Source organism: Primulina eburnea, chromosome 6, assembly GCF_022965805.1.
Source record: "Primulina eburnea isolate SZY01 chromosome 6, ASM2296580v1, whole genome shotgun sequence".
Taxonomy (NCBI): domain Eukaryota; kingdom Viridiplantae; phylum Streptophyta; class Magnoliopsida; order Lamiales; family Gesneriaceae; genus Primulina; species Primulina eburnea.
In genome coordinates this window covers 38022565-38037675 of record NC_133106.1, presented here as the reverse complement: position 1 = coordinate 38037675, position 15111 = coordinate 38022565, and the positions used below count along the sequence as shown (strand labels likewise).

General features: G+C 33.9%; 1 protein-coding gene across 1 annotated transcript; it reads left to right on the top strand.

Moving 5' to 3' along the window:
- The first annotated feature begins 1839 nt into the window (after positions 1–1839).
- LOC140835089 (guanosine nucleotide diphosphate dissociation inhibitor 2-like) lies at positions 1840–13981 on the top strand. Its single transcript, XM_073200431.1, has 13 exons — positions 1840–2142; positions 3466–3528; positions 3646–3729; positions 3826–3933; positions 4043–4215; positions 5170–5281; positions 5404–5484; positions 5684–5746; positions 6572–6673; positions 11097–11221; positions 12685–12895; positions 12982–13056; positions 13762–13981. Exons 1-13 carry the CDS (start codon positions 2056–2058, stop codon positions 13810–13812), a joined length of 1335 nt encoding a protein of 444 aa, XP_073056532.1. The 5' UTR covers positions 1840–2055; the 3' UTR covers positions 13813–13981.
- Positions 13982–15111: the final 1130 nt, after the last annotated feature.

Here is a 15111-nt window from a genome sequence, read left to right as displayed (position 1 = left end):
TATTTATGCACACGTGTACATGGATCATGATTCAGTTTTTAATTATTATTTACATAAAATTTATTATTTAGATAAAAAATAATAGTATAAATATGCCAAATGTGTGATTTGTAGGATGATAAATGAATTTTAAAATTTTTAAAGATCAATTACATAAAAAAAATTATTTATTTAAATAAATAAGATATTTTCATAAACATTAATTTATGTCACAAAGTCGAACTTTTAAATATCTCAACATTTATATAGTATAGATATAGATATATTGGTTAAAAAACCCCAAAAAAATTATGTATATATATATATATATAATAAAATGCGATAATAAACTACAAATAATATGTCTCACTTAGGCTCGTGGCCATACAAACGTGATTGTATAATTTGGCTCGTGATACGATCGACTCTGATAACAAATAATTTGTATTATTATCTCAAATGGATAAAGAATTGCATTAACATTACTTATACTCATTCTAAATTTTAGTAAAAAATAACATAAAAGAAGAGTATCATGATTATCTTTGTTTCAAAACATGATGTCCTTATTCTTGACTCACCTCAATTACAACTTATAAATTAGTTTAAATTCTTATTTTTAACTAATATAAGATATTTCCCGTCATAAATCATGACTGACTAACCAATAAATTGTAATAAGATGGACACAAACCAAGATCCTATTTTTTGCATCCCACAAAGCTCAAGTGTCGTTGGTTTTGATGGTCCGCAGGCTTCGCATATTACTGAATCGTGTAGTTATTCTGTGATCTTGGGCACGACGGGTTATATATGTCTCTATGAAGGATCTTGGTTTACATAGGTTTAAATCAACGCTAGTATGAAAAAATCAATGCCTCTTGCAGATATTTATGACACCTTTTAGCTGTGAATAAATTATAATTTAGTATTGAATCCAATCCGTGTTGAACATAAAAGCTTGATAAATATCAACATTTGAAAATGGTCGGAAGGGTTTGATTTAAAACTAGTATACTGATGCAAGCGTTGTTCGTATAATATTTTTTATAATTGATTTTATTTATATTTTAATGAAGATCAAAATATAATTATAAAAATAGTGATGTACTACACTATAATTTTGATACATGAATTAAAAAAATAAATAAAAAAAAGATTCGAGTAAGAATGAACATATAACTTGATGTTTACAAAACAAATACTCTATCTGTTATTATATTAAAATTTTAACAATTTATTAATATATATAATTATTAAAACAAATTCTGATACTAAAAATTAGTTATTTTAATATCTTAAATTTAATAATAATAATATTGTGTAAATAAGATAAAAATCACGTTAAATTTAGTTTTTTTTTTAAAAAAATAATATATATATATATATTATATATATATATATATATATATATATAAATATATATAAAAAGATGAAATTCGCAGAGCACTTTCAAAATTATATATATATATATATGTAAAAATTTGTGTGAGATGATCTCACGGGTCACGTTAAATTTAGTTTTTTTTTAAAAAAAATAATATATATATATTATATATATATATATATATATATATATATATATATATATATATATATATATATATATATATATATAAAAAGATGAAATTGGCAGAGCACTTTCAAAATTATATATATATATGTAAAAATTTGTGTGAGATGATCTCACGGGTCGTATTTGTGAGATGGATCTTTTATTTAGGTCATTCATGAAAAATTATTACTTTTTATTATAAATATAAGTAAGATTGACCGTTTCACAGATTATGATCCGTGAGACGGTCTCACGATACTTACTCATATATATATATATATATATATATATATATATAAAGATGAAATGGGCAGAGCACTTTCAAAACTCGCCATACTGCTAGTTATGTGCCCTACGGCCTACGTCTAGATCCATCCACACACGCAACGATTTCTCCATTCCTTCGACTGACAAAAACCCCTAGTTTCCGCTTTTTTCTTATCGGCGATCCGATCGTCTATCTGGCTGATTTTTTTTACGACTGATTGAGATTATTGGATTTCGTTGAGAAATCAGCTAAGATGGATGAAGAGTACGATGTGATTGTGTTGGGGACGGGTCTCAAGGAATGCATTCTTAGCGGTCTCTTGTCCGTCGATGGTCTTAAGGTTTCATTTATTATAATTATTATTTCTGATTTATTTGAAGCTCTATTTTTCCAATTTCTTGTCTCTCACCCCCTCCCTCCCACCCCCCCAATCCCACGTACGAATTGTATTTATTCAGATTTATCCTATTCTTGTTCTGATAGAGTGATTTTTTATGGGAAATTTGGGAAATGGATCTAGTGTTAATCTCAAATGATCTGGCTGATTATGAATGCTGCCAATTTTTGGCCTATTACATATTTTAATACATTTATACTTTGGTTATATTCCTTCAAATGGGCACTAAGTTGATATTTTCATGCAAACAGTTGCAAAAATTTCCTGATAGAATAAGAGGACTCAAACTCCGAGGAATAGCTTATAGCTAGCAGGTGCGATAATTTTGACATCGATGGCACAAATCTGATAGGCTCTAGAAAATGAGGGGGAATTTGTTAATCACGCTTGGATTTGGATTGACATAGTATGTGAGTGTTATCTGAAAATTTGCATAGTGAGTGCTTTATTTGGAGGCTTCTTCCCGTCACGCCACCATATATGGTACAGAAACTTTCGCTTTCACTTTCACCCTATATTCTTGTCACAAGTGCTGGAAGTTCGAAATCTATGTTGAACAACTTAACCAAATGCTTAGTTTAATGACAGAAGGGAGCATTAATCCTTAAAAACTCCATGATATTAGCTAGAACACGATGAAAGTGGAAACCCAGCTGTGCTTAGTGAGTGCTTATTTTGCCTTGGCGGATAGGCAGATTATGTATATGTAAACTGTTTTGAAGAATATCAGGGCGTAAACTGATGCAATTTAGGGGTCAATACCTTACTTCACACGAGCCTGAAGGAACAAAGAATAGTATACTATACGCTCTTGTTAATATCAAACAGGTGTTACCAAATATATGGATGGGGTAGCTCATGATTATGTCAAAAACTTATTTGGCTCTAGAATGGTGAAGATATGATAATTGGTGTGTTTTCCAGGTTGCTTCAGTGATGCCATGCATGATTTATTTTAAAATTTTCTCTTTGTAAAACTTATCTAGTTTCAAAAGTTGCCAGGGTCCAAATATATTTTGCATTTTTTGTATACAAGTGATCGAGTAAAAAGGTAAAAAAAAATTTATTAATATGTTATAGATAACATTTATACACATTGACATGCATAAATTGCATACTTTTGTATTCAGAACTACTTATTAAATCTATATGTAATGCAGATTTAAGTTTCATAGATTTCTCGCCAATTATTCATCATTACCACAGTGCCTTTGAAATTTTATTTCACTCTTATTGGGCTTGATATTGTTATACCTTTCAAATTAGGTTCTACACATGGATCGGAACGATTATTATGGTGGAGAATCAAGCTCTCTCAATCTCATTCAGGTATTATTATATTTTGTTTTGGCTAGAGAACCGATGCTAACAAACATCTCCATTATGCATTCAAGAATTTGAATGGAATTCTCATTTTCAGTTATTATTATTGGCTTTTTTAAGCAGCTATGGAAGAGGTTTAGAGGGAGTGATAAGCCACCAGCTCACCTGGGTCCTAGCAGAGATTATAATGTTGACATGGTCCCTAAGGTTTTTATTATTTGTGTCTTGTTGGACGTCATTTTGAAGATTTTGTTCCTTTAGCTTTCTAGTGATGATGCCACTAAGACTCATTCATTTTCTCAGTACATTATGGCAAACGGTGCACTTGTGCGGGTCCTAATTCATACTGATGTTACTAAATACTTGTATTTCAAAGCTGTTGATGGCAGTTTTGTGTACAATAAGGGGAAGGTAAAAACATAGGCTTTTTTCTTTGCTTAGTTTTTTGTCACAAGTTTATGTTTAGATTATCTAGAATTGTTGATTCTGGCTGGATTTTGCTGTAAATAAAATGTAACAGATTCACAAGGTGCCTGCAACTGACGTGGAGGCCCTCAAATCGCCACTTATGGGCATCTTTGAGAAACGACGTGCTCGAAAACTGTTCATCTATGCCCAATGTTACAAGGAAGATGATCCTAAAACACATGAAGGGATTGATTTGACTAGAGTTCCGACCAGGGAGTTTATTGCGTATGACCAATGACTTTACATATACGTTATTTGTAATCACTCTAGGAACTTTTATCTGAAGACAAACATATATATATATATGTGGACGCGCGCGTGCGTTCGTGTAGTCTTAGTCCATCCTTATGTTTCAAGGATCCTTTTGTGTGGTCTGTGATAAGATTCCCTATGGACCTGCATGGAGTCTGGCAAGATAAATTCATCTTTTGAGCTTAATAGGTTGGCTCGTGTAATTTGTGCACTTCAATTTTTTAAAAAAAATTGCAGTGGGAGTATCAAGAAGTTTAGTATCAAAGGGTTGACAAAGATGAGGTGGATCGAGATGTGTACTTTACAGTGTTGTGCATTAGTGATTATTTTAGCTTACCCAAAGCAATAAATGAGGTTAAGTTTACTCTGAGGACTCTTTTGCAATGTATTTGAATTTGTCAAGATTCAAACATTAAAGTTTTTCCACTGTTATCTCTTTGATGTTGAGTGTATTTCCACAAATTTTTTTATATCTTGTATTTGGTGGGATCTTTTTCCTCAAATGTTAATCTTTCAACGGGGATTTGTCCTTTAAGCATTATGCAGAACCAGTTTTTGTGGCATGATTAATATCTTTATCAGTTTGTTGTTATAAAGAAAAATATATTTTAACCTATTCTTGAACTGCATATTTTCATTTTGTGAGACTATATACATGCAAGATATTGTGGGTACAAAAAGAATCCTTTTTCTTTACAGTCAGCATATAAGTACTATAATGGGCTTCTCCGTGAGTATCTGGTAACCATGTATGTAGGGGTATGATTGGCAATTTGACAGCAAAAGCAATAAAAAAATCCATACATATTTCTTCAATCCGTTATGTTTATTTAGCCATTCTGGTTTCAAATGAATAATATACTCAGTTCTTTAAAACTTGTAATACCTTCAACTTGTTCTGAGACGGATATTGTATCCCTCCGACAGCAAGTATGGTCTTGATGACAACACTGTGGATGTCATCGGCCACGCGTTGGCTCTTCACAGAGATGACCGTTACTTGGATGAACCAGCTTTGGATACTGTGAAAAGGATGAAGGTAATTCTCGCTTGGACCTCAAGAAAGTTCTCAGTTCCACTTTCTTTTTCTTGTGCTCTTGAAAAGGCAATTGAACATGGGACTTCTGATGTCCCTTTCTGAAATATCTCGTTGTGTTAAAGCTTTATGAGGAGTCTTTGGCCCGCTTTGCGGGAGGATCACCGTACATCTATCCATTATATGGCCTAGGAGAGCTACCCCAGGTTTACCTCTTTATTTTGGGTTCAGGCTCCAATTTTTTTTTTATTAAAAGTGTAATTGGTTGTGGATGCATGAGATCTTCACTTTGTCTTTTATCCCAAGAAAATATTATTCCCTTTTGCATTCTGCCTTGATCTTGTTTTCTTCTCTCAGATATTCTGTCTCATGTTAGCTTCTTTCTCTGCTACTTAATATTTCCAGGCATTTGCTCGCCTTAGTGCTGTATATGGTGGGACCTATATGCTGAATAAACCCGAATGCAAGGTAATTTACTTCATGTATTTCTCTCTTGTTGACTCTACTCGATGTGGCCTATTACCCCTCTCCAACAAAGTCAGCATACAAAGGAATCTATTGTTTACAGACTACAGATATGGGAATGTTGAAAGAAAATGATATTGAAATTAATTTCTTCGATTGTTTCACTAAAGATTATCTGACTTGTAATTTTACTCTCTAACTACCAAGTTCTGCTGGCATGCAATTATCTTTCCCACCATTGTTATATTGATAGAAAATCTTCAAAATGAAGACATTTCTGGGTGAAAACTTTGACTTGGAAGCATAATAATATGAATTTGTTGTTTTGGGTTAGAATTATTGGAAGAAGGTAACTCTCCAAAAGGGGATGGAACCTACACTGCACTGAACTTAAACTTGTAATTTATCTATGGTATATTTTGATGGCATACCTCATAGAACATGACTTTTGGTGTTTGACAGTTGAGTATTTAACTTCTTTTGGTGAGAAATTCCGTTTAACGTACCATTATAACGGGGTTTTCTGGAACTCGTGGTTCTCATAAAACGTGTTACAGTAGTTTCTTTTTTCTTTTTCACATTTTTTCCAATTGGTCATTCTTTTGTTTCTTTTGTTATTTGTTATAATTGGTAGTCATATGTTTTCTTAACTGCAGTTGCAGTATACTTTTTTATTAGTATCCTGCTTATCACTGAGTATGATATTGTCACTCCAATTGTTATACCTTTAGTTATTGCTGGCTACATTTCTTCTTGGTTTTGTTGGTTTTTGGTTGTTTAGGGTGATTTAATGCTGTGACTGCTGACTTGGAATTGGTCAAATGTCAGGTAGAGTTTAATGATGAAGGCCAGGTGGTTGGTGTTACATCCGAAGGGGAGACAGCCAAGTGCAAGAAGGTTGTATGCGATCCTTCCTACCTTCCTAATAAGGTAATCCTCGTTCTTAATTCGAATTGTACCTGCTTCAGTTTGTAGTGATCTTGTTCTGAACCTCTGCATGTAATTTTCTAACATTTTACCCTTTTGAAGTGCTCAGTTATTTATATAATCTCAGTGTGCCCTCTAGACACTTTTAACACCCAAAATAGTTTTTCCTAGAAAGCAATCATTTTAGGAGTCCTAAAAGCAAGCGAGTTATGTCTTTCACTCCTCTAGAAATTATAAATAGGTAAAAAGTCTTGTTTGAAAGCTTATGTTTATGAATGAACAATAGATATAATAGAATAACTTTCAAAACATAAATAAGGACTCCATTTTGTTTTTGGTTGTCTCTATTTTTTGTTTTATCAAAATTGCTCCTACATGTTTCTTTATTTCATACATATGTTTTACTTATTTAATTATTTTAAAATAATTTAGTATTCTTTATTGTCAAAATTAAGTTTCCCGTCAATTAATGTTTACCGTGGAAGCTTAAGGTTTTATAGACGAATATTAAGAAGTGGAATGTAGAGGTCTTTGGGAATTTATAAGTGCGGGGTGTGGAGATGGAAAAGAAGATCTGTGAGATGGACGTATCGGGGAGTGAGGGACAGAGATCAATCACTCTGGAGAATGTGAGAAGAGAAGCTAGATGCGCCTTAGAAGACTTAATCTGTTAAAGAAACCAAATGATCATTCAAAAGGCTAAGGTTAAATGGGCCAGGGAATTGCAGTACAAATTTTTTTCACTCGCTTCTCAATACGCGAAAGAGCATAACTATCATCAATAAATCAGAAAGGGTTGATGAATCGATTATTTGAGACAGAGAACATATTGAGATTCATCTATCGCCGGAACGGTTGCGGATCTTGGAACGACAACTACCATTCCAGTATGAATGTTATGTCGCGAAACGATTGTATAAAAAAATTTAATAAATTTAAAAAATTGATAATAAATTTTAAATATTAATTACATTATACAAAAACATAAAATATATGAAGTTATTACAAATTAATATATCAATATAAAACTATTTTACAATAATAGCACAATAAGAAATACTCATTAAAAATTATGACTTACCAAAGCTAACACCATGAGGAGTGACGCGGAGGAGCGAAATCATTGTTATATTCTCCATGAGTATCCCGATGCTTAAATTGATTTCAAACATTTGGATATTGATGTAATTGTCCATAGGGATATTGATTAGATAGAGATGACGAAAGATCATTAGAATGAGATGATTGATTTTGTAATAGTGTTTCGTCACGACGATTATAGTATCCGAATCCACGATACCCACTAGAACTATCAACTGTACTTGAAGATATATACTCGGGACCATGAAGTTCAACACCGCGCCATATAGGTGATGAAGATTCATTGTATCTATCACCAATATATTGAGACGACCCATAATTAAATCCACGATGTCTAATTCCATGTGTACCAGATGCTGAAAAATCAAATGATCTAGTAAAAGAATCGTTTCTAGATTTATAATTACTCTGATATCCATATCCACCTGATTGATATGTAGTCTGATCATACCCAATGTGTTCCGTTCCATAGTTATTTGAGGCGCAAGGCGCACTAAAGCGCAAAGGTGTCTTGGGGCCTGAGGCGCGAGGCGTAGCGCACGCTTTATCGAAGTAAAGCGCATTTGACACAAATTTTAAAATTATAAACATAATAGCGAAAAATAGCCCAAGTTTTAACAAAAATAATGGAGATAATATGTGATGCACGCATTTGAAGGTTTGGTGCATAACATGAAATCATGAATACATGATTACCACTGTTTAATCAAAAACCTTCCATTACTAAAAGACTCGGGAATATGAAAATGAAACAGGGGTGATGTGAATTGTGATTGATTAGAAATGATTTATCAAATAATAATAATAGTTCAAACAAGTCATCTACTTGAAGCAAAAAATATTGAGATGGAAGCGGAATCAAGAACAACTAATAACGAGCAAGAGATAGGGGGAAAGAAAGAGAGAGAGTACACCTGAAGTAGCAAACTAGACAGAGTAACAGCCAGATGAAGCACACTAGAACAGAGACGAACATAAAAAGAGTTTTGAGACGTAGAGAGGCCGCAGCGCACAGAAAAATTTCAGACCGGCACATGCATGTTGTAGGGCTTTTTTAAACATTAAACATGGCTTTTGTTTGTTATTGGGCTTTTAATTTTATTGGGCTTGAGTTATATATATTGAATCGGTTCAGATTATACTAACTAAAGCGCACAAGCGCGCGCCTTTCTGCAGAGGAGACGCGCCTGGGCCGAGGCGCGCTCAGGCGCGCGCTTGTTTAATGTCTTGCGCCTGGGTCATAACCTGTTCCGCCTGGCGCTCGACTTTCATAACTATGTTCCGTTCCGACCACTACCGTTCCGTTTCACTGTTAAAGTGCCGCTATAACGTTGAAGAATAGCGCTACAAAGCAATTAACGATTTATCCTGGAACTTTGGAACGCCAGTGACCGTTGTCGTTCCGGAACCGGCGTTCCGCCCGACGAAACATGTCTAGTAGGGGCTTCGATTGTATTTTTTTCAAAACAGAATATAAGATATCAAGGCTTTGATTGTTGCTTGGCTTTTTTCTGAACCAGCTTTGGGCTTTTTTCTATACGTCTTCTTTTTTTTTTCAAACCAGCTTTGGGCTTCTTTTTTTCCCTAAAGATTTGGGCTTCTTTTTTTTCTAAACCAGCTTTGGGCTCTAAGTTTCGAAGCCAATTTTTGTTGAAAATAGAGAAACTGGTCCAGTAAAAAACAGAAGCGTGCTTTTTGTCGCCTCAGGAAAGCCGCGTGCAAGGCATGCGCCTGGGCTCGCCTCTTGCAAGGTCGGCGTCTGGGTGGTTACCAGGTCACGCTTTTTACAACTATGTTATTAGGGACATGGTGATGGAGATTTTCTAGTGAAGGGGAGTCGTTATGAAAAAAGATTGTGATTAGCAAATATGAGACACATATTAATAGGAGGGACGAGGTATTGCCAGAAGTCTTATATTCAGAAGTCCATGAAAATTTATCTCCAGATTCTATCCGGCTTTTCTTCAGTCAGTGAGATCGGTGGTCAAGGGTAGATAAAATTAGGTTTTGTGAAGATACATGGTGGGTTTTTTTTTTTATTTTCAGGATCTTTACCCATCTTTATTCCAGATCAGGATCTTTACCCATCTTTATTCCAAATTTTGACGATCTAGAATCATCATATTTCTTAATTTGCACAATTCAATTCTTCATCCAACTCTTCTACTCTGTCTTGTCATTTTTATTTTAGGCGGGATCTGTAGGAAAGAGAGACATTTAAGTTAGGTTATTTGATCGAGTATTGAGATAAGGTCAGATTGATCGAAGGTGCAGAAAACAAGAGGGAGTGGGTTTGGGAATCTTCATGGTAGTTTTTAGTAAAATGTTTCTTCGAGTCTTTCTTTTCAGATTCTAGTCATCCTTCTTTTTCTCTTTATCAAGCTATTTGGAAAGCGTCTATCCCATGGTGCAAGTATTCTTGTGGATTGCAGTGCTTGGGAAATGACCATCGCTGAGATGTTGCAAAAAATGTTACTTCTTGTTTTTTGTCCAAATTGGTGTGTATAATGTCGGCAAGCGGTGGAGACTTGGGACCATTTGATCATCCATCGTCTTTTTCACGTTGTATTTGGTTTAGAGCTTTGGCGGAATTCGGCTTGATTTGGGTATCTCCAAAATCAATATGAGATTTATTTGAGGCGGATCTCGGACGGGATTTGCGGAGGAGGGGCATACTTTTTTGGTATATGGTGGTTTACAGTTTGAGTTGGCCCTTGTGGATGGAGAGGAATAGGTGTATCTTTGAAGATCAAGAATATTCGATTGAGGATTGTTGGGACTAGATTAAATTTTGGGTTTCATGTTGGTGTTCAAAACATTCTTGATCTCATATTTGTATAGGAATTGAGGTACGTTATTATGTTACTTTAGTTTGAATATGGATCTTACTATGTTTGTGGATCTCTACTTCGTTTTTTGTGATTATTTTTATTCATCAATAATAACGGTTCTTATCAAAAAAAAATTATAATGTTTACCACTAATTATAAATTTTTTCATGATGTTATTGAACTTATTTTTATATATTTCTTAATTAATATTTATTATTTTAGATCTAACCATTTAATTTATTCAATATATTTTTATGTATTTTTATTTCATTATGATTAAACTTATCTAAAAAGTAATATTCTGCTTATGTTAACAATTAAAAAAATTTCTTTATTTTCCTTCCTAAATAATCACTTGTTTCAGTTTGCAATTAAAAATACAATGTACCATTAAACATGTAGTCATGGTTAGGAAAGCCAAATCTTGTTTCAAACACTATTTTCTTGGATATACATGTACCATTATGATAAATAATACAATGAAGCTTTTACAGGTGAGGAAGGTTGGAAAAGTTGCCAGAGCTATAGCTATCATGAGTCACCCCATCCCAAATACCAATGATTCTCATTCGTCGCAGGTTATTCTCCCTCAGAAGCAGTTGGGCCGGAGATCAGATATGTAAGTAACTTTACTCACTTGTACATATTACTGTTTTGCTTTTTCTAGAGTAATTGTACCTGTGAGGTCATGTAATATGTTTCTTATTGTGGGAAATGTGATGATTTTGTGAGCTGAGTATTTTCTGTTGTCATTTTTGATTCATTGTACCAATAATCACATCATGTTAAGGCACTCTTAGACAGAATTTGCGGAATTTTCATTATAAGAAGAATGGAGTTCTGGTGTGTGTGTGTGTGTGTGTGTGTGTGTGTTTGTGGGTGGGTGGATTGGCCCTCAGTTCTTTGTGAATTAGGTCTGTGGAAGTTGGTGACACGAGGACTTTTCTTGGTCTCGAGGGCGAAGGTCTGGAGTAATATTTCATGTGATAATGCGAGTAATAAATCAGTTGTCACAGTTTCTTACTGTTGTTGTATGTGTTTGATATGTTATTGTGGTCTTAGCTAATGGTAAGGAATCGAAGTAGTGATCCATTTGGAGGGAATCCTCAAGATTGCAAAAGATGTCTGTATTTTTTGCTGAAATTATGCATTTTTAATTAACTGTCATTCACAAAATCTGATTGTCGGTCTCATAGTTATTAAAGTGTCCAAAGGCGGACGGGTTTGGCGAAGCCCAACCTGTACATAGTTCCGACCTCTTTCTGAAGTGTCTCTTAAATGGGTAAAAACATTTTTCGCAATATTTTGTATAACTTAAAGTTATAAGTGTGACGTGATAATATTTGATATTAATTTACTAATTGATACTTGTTCTCTCTTGTTGTTCAATTGTTTGAAAAGTACAATCAAATGTTGGATGATATAATCGTCTTCACTAATTTATATTTTAAAATATTGTACCTAAGTTTAAACGCCTAGACTACAGGTCACTTGTGCACCTTGTGCTTTAGTAACGTGTGGAGTAGTTATTAAGGGATGGGTGCGATATACATTTCTTTTTTCTGCTTAATCTTTCTATTAGGCACCACAATGAAAAGGTTGTATGGGTTGGTAATTTATTGAACACCGTTTGATTTGTTCCCATTAAAGGCTTAAAGAGCTAGTTGTCTAGAGCATTGCAATTATTTGACCATTGAAGTAGGAGTTATAAACTTCTAGCAAAGAAGTATGGTCGATGAACTTGGGAAGCTAATGGTTGCAATGACTGTCTGCAATGTATCTCCTATAATTTGCTGGGTCACCGAAAGCATAACTTTTTGAAAGCTAATGCCATTTGTAATATTCAATGGTTGCTTAAGTGTGCTAATTTTTATGACATAAATCCAATCTTTCCTATTCCTGTGTTCTGCTTGTATTCTTGACCCATTTTTGAAAATAAACTCGACACTTTGGGATAATTTGCAGCCTAGCTGTTCTACTTCTTACCAGTTTTCGGTTTTAATGTTTTACAATAGTTATTAATTGCCTACGCTTTGGTTATATTACGCATTTACGATAAGATGTTACTTTTTGGTTCTACAGGTATTTGTTTTGTTGCTCTTACTCTCACAATGTTGCTCCAAAAGGGAAATATATCGCGTTTGTGTCAACAGAAGCAGAAACCGACCACCCTGAGACCGAACTGAAGCCTGGTATTGATCTTCTTGGACCCGTGGATGAGATTTTCTTTGACACCTATGACAGATATGAACCAGTCAACGAGCCTTCTCTAGATAATTGCTTTATATCTACAGTAAGTTTCTAGCAAATTTTGTTCCTGTTTAAGTGCTTGATAAAATATTTTTCTTGTTTATATACTCATTCAACTCTATGTGACAGAGTTATGATGCCACAACTCATTTTGAGTCCACGGTGGTGGATGTCCTGAATATGTATACCTTGATCACTGGAAAGGTGAGACTTAAATTCTCTAGTTCAGTATTTAACTCTAATGTTACATTTTCAGTGCAAATTTTAATTTTACAAACACAGCCTCGTAGAAAATTTTATTCTCTCGTAAAGAAGTTTATACTTTATATGCACTAGTAGAAACGATGCAGCACTAGTGTACTGAAGCTGGTGCATGATGCCAATTCTCTTCTGGATATCACGTTACACATTAAATCTATGAATATCCACTCCCTGGGTCTGATTAAAAAGCATTAGAATCATTTTATCATCCTCTTGATGCAATGTTAGCGTGTCTGGTGGAACCCGTTTAAAATATTAAAATTTTTGGTCATTATGACATTACTTCATAGATTCATTCTGCTCAACAGTTGTCTCCTTTCTGGGATGAGCGATTGGGAAAGTTTCTTCTGACAAAAATGACACCGCATCATAGTCCATAGATTTGCTTAATCAGTCATATGCTTAGTCTACTGGAATGTCTAAACACTTGTGTTGTTGGGTGAAATTGATGTTGTAAAGATGGGAACCGTGTATTAACTATGTATTATCTATGTTTTACTTTTGGGAAATTTAAACCGATTAATGGAACTAGATGTAAAATTGAATAACTTGGAGTGGAAGGTTATTTTCCTGTTATCATTTTAAGACATCAGCTTGCCATATGAAACTCGAAAAATGGTAATTGATCTCTTTCATCTCCTGTTGCAGGTTCTTGATCTTAATGTGGACTTGAGTGCTGCAAGTGCTGCTGAAGAGTGAGAAAACTGTTGTTCGTACTTGCACTTTTGTGTGCTAATTTATCCCACACCCCACCCCACCCAACCCCAAAACACACACACACACAAAAGCAAAAATCTGTGATGGAACTCAGTTTTAAATGTTATCGACCCGACTGTTTTTGTTGCTAATATCTCGAAACATTTGTTCAGATTGCGTTGTTTTCTTGCCATAACTTGTTTGGATTCAAGTTCTTTGTGGCAAGCAGCCAAGTAGACTGCCCTGGTTTTTAGTTTACTGGGTTTGCGTATACTCTGGTCGCCCCTAAGTTTTGAGTTTTTTTGCAGAGTTTAAAATCAATTAAAATTTTGTACATGAGTAATCTTGAATTAATTAATTAATTAAAGAGTGGAGCACTCTAAAAGTAGATGAATAAATTAATCAGAATGATTGACTCGCTTTTTTAGCAACTCTTAATAAAATTATATATGGTGAATAACACAAGTATTTACTTGTCTAGACATATGCTATACTTTGTGAATGTTTATTATGTCTGGACTTGACAATCATGGTAAACGCACGTTTACGTGTTCGTAACAGTTTATTTTTGTATATGTTTTGTGTGTTTCTATAGTATGTTTCTTTAATTAATTAAAAAAAGTGTAAACAATATTTTTTAAAAAATAAAACAGAAAAACTAAACACTGGTATAGGGTTATTTTGGAAAATTTGAAATTGGGTATATAAAAGCAAAGCCGAAACCACTCTACCAATAATTTGGCGGTGCCAACAACTTGCCGCCAATACAATTGTCGTTTGCCAATCATTGTACATGGATTTTGAACGTGTTAAAGGCTAAATTTAGGTATGTCGTTGAATTACTTTATTTGAAACATTTGTTATTATTATTTTTAGATAACATTTGGGGCGATGAATAAGATTAGTAAGAGATGAATGATAAGTGCATTAAAATAGAGATGTGTGATGTATAAAGATGAATAATATATTGATATGTTTTTAACATGCATGATTATTATTTATTAATAACTATCTTAGTTGTTCTTACAAGATCTAATGAGCCATTATTATCAAATGATATCATTGTTAAAAAATTTCATTAATATCATACTTGTTATATTTTCACGGACCGGAACTTGGCACGCGAGTCAACGTGAAATGCTTGCAAGAGGTTAAGTACAACTCGGAAAGATTTATCATGTTCTGGCCTCACATGAACAGAGAGAAGTTTAGAAGGTTCTAGAGCACTCAAGAGTTTGGTGGAATCGTCTAGGTTGTTCTTGAAGAGCCTTGAACATCCTAGAATCGTGTAGGAGGATCCGG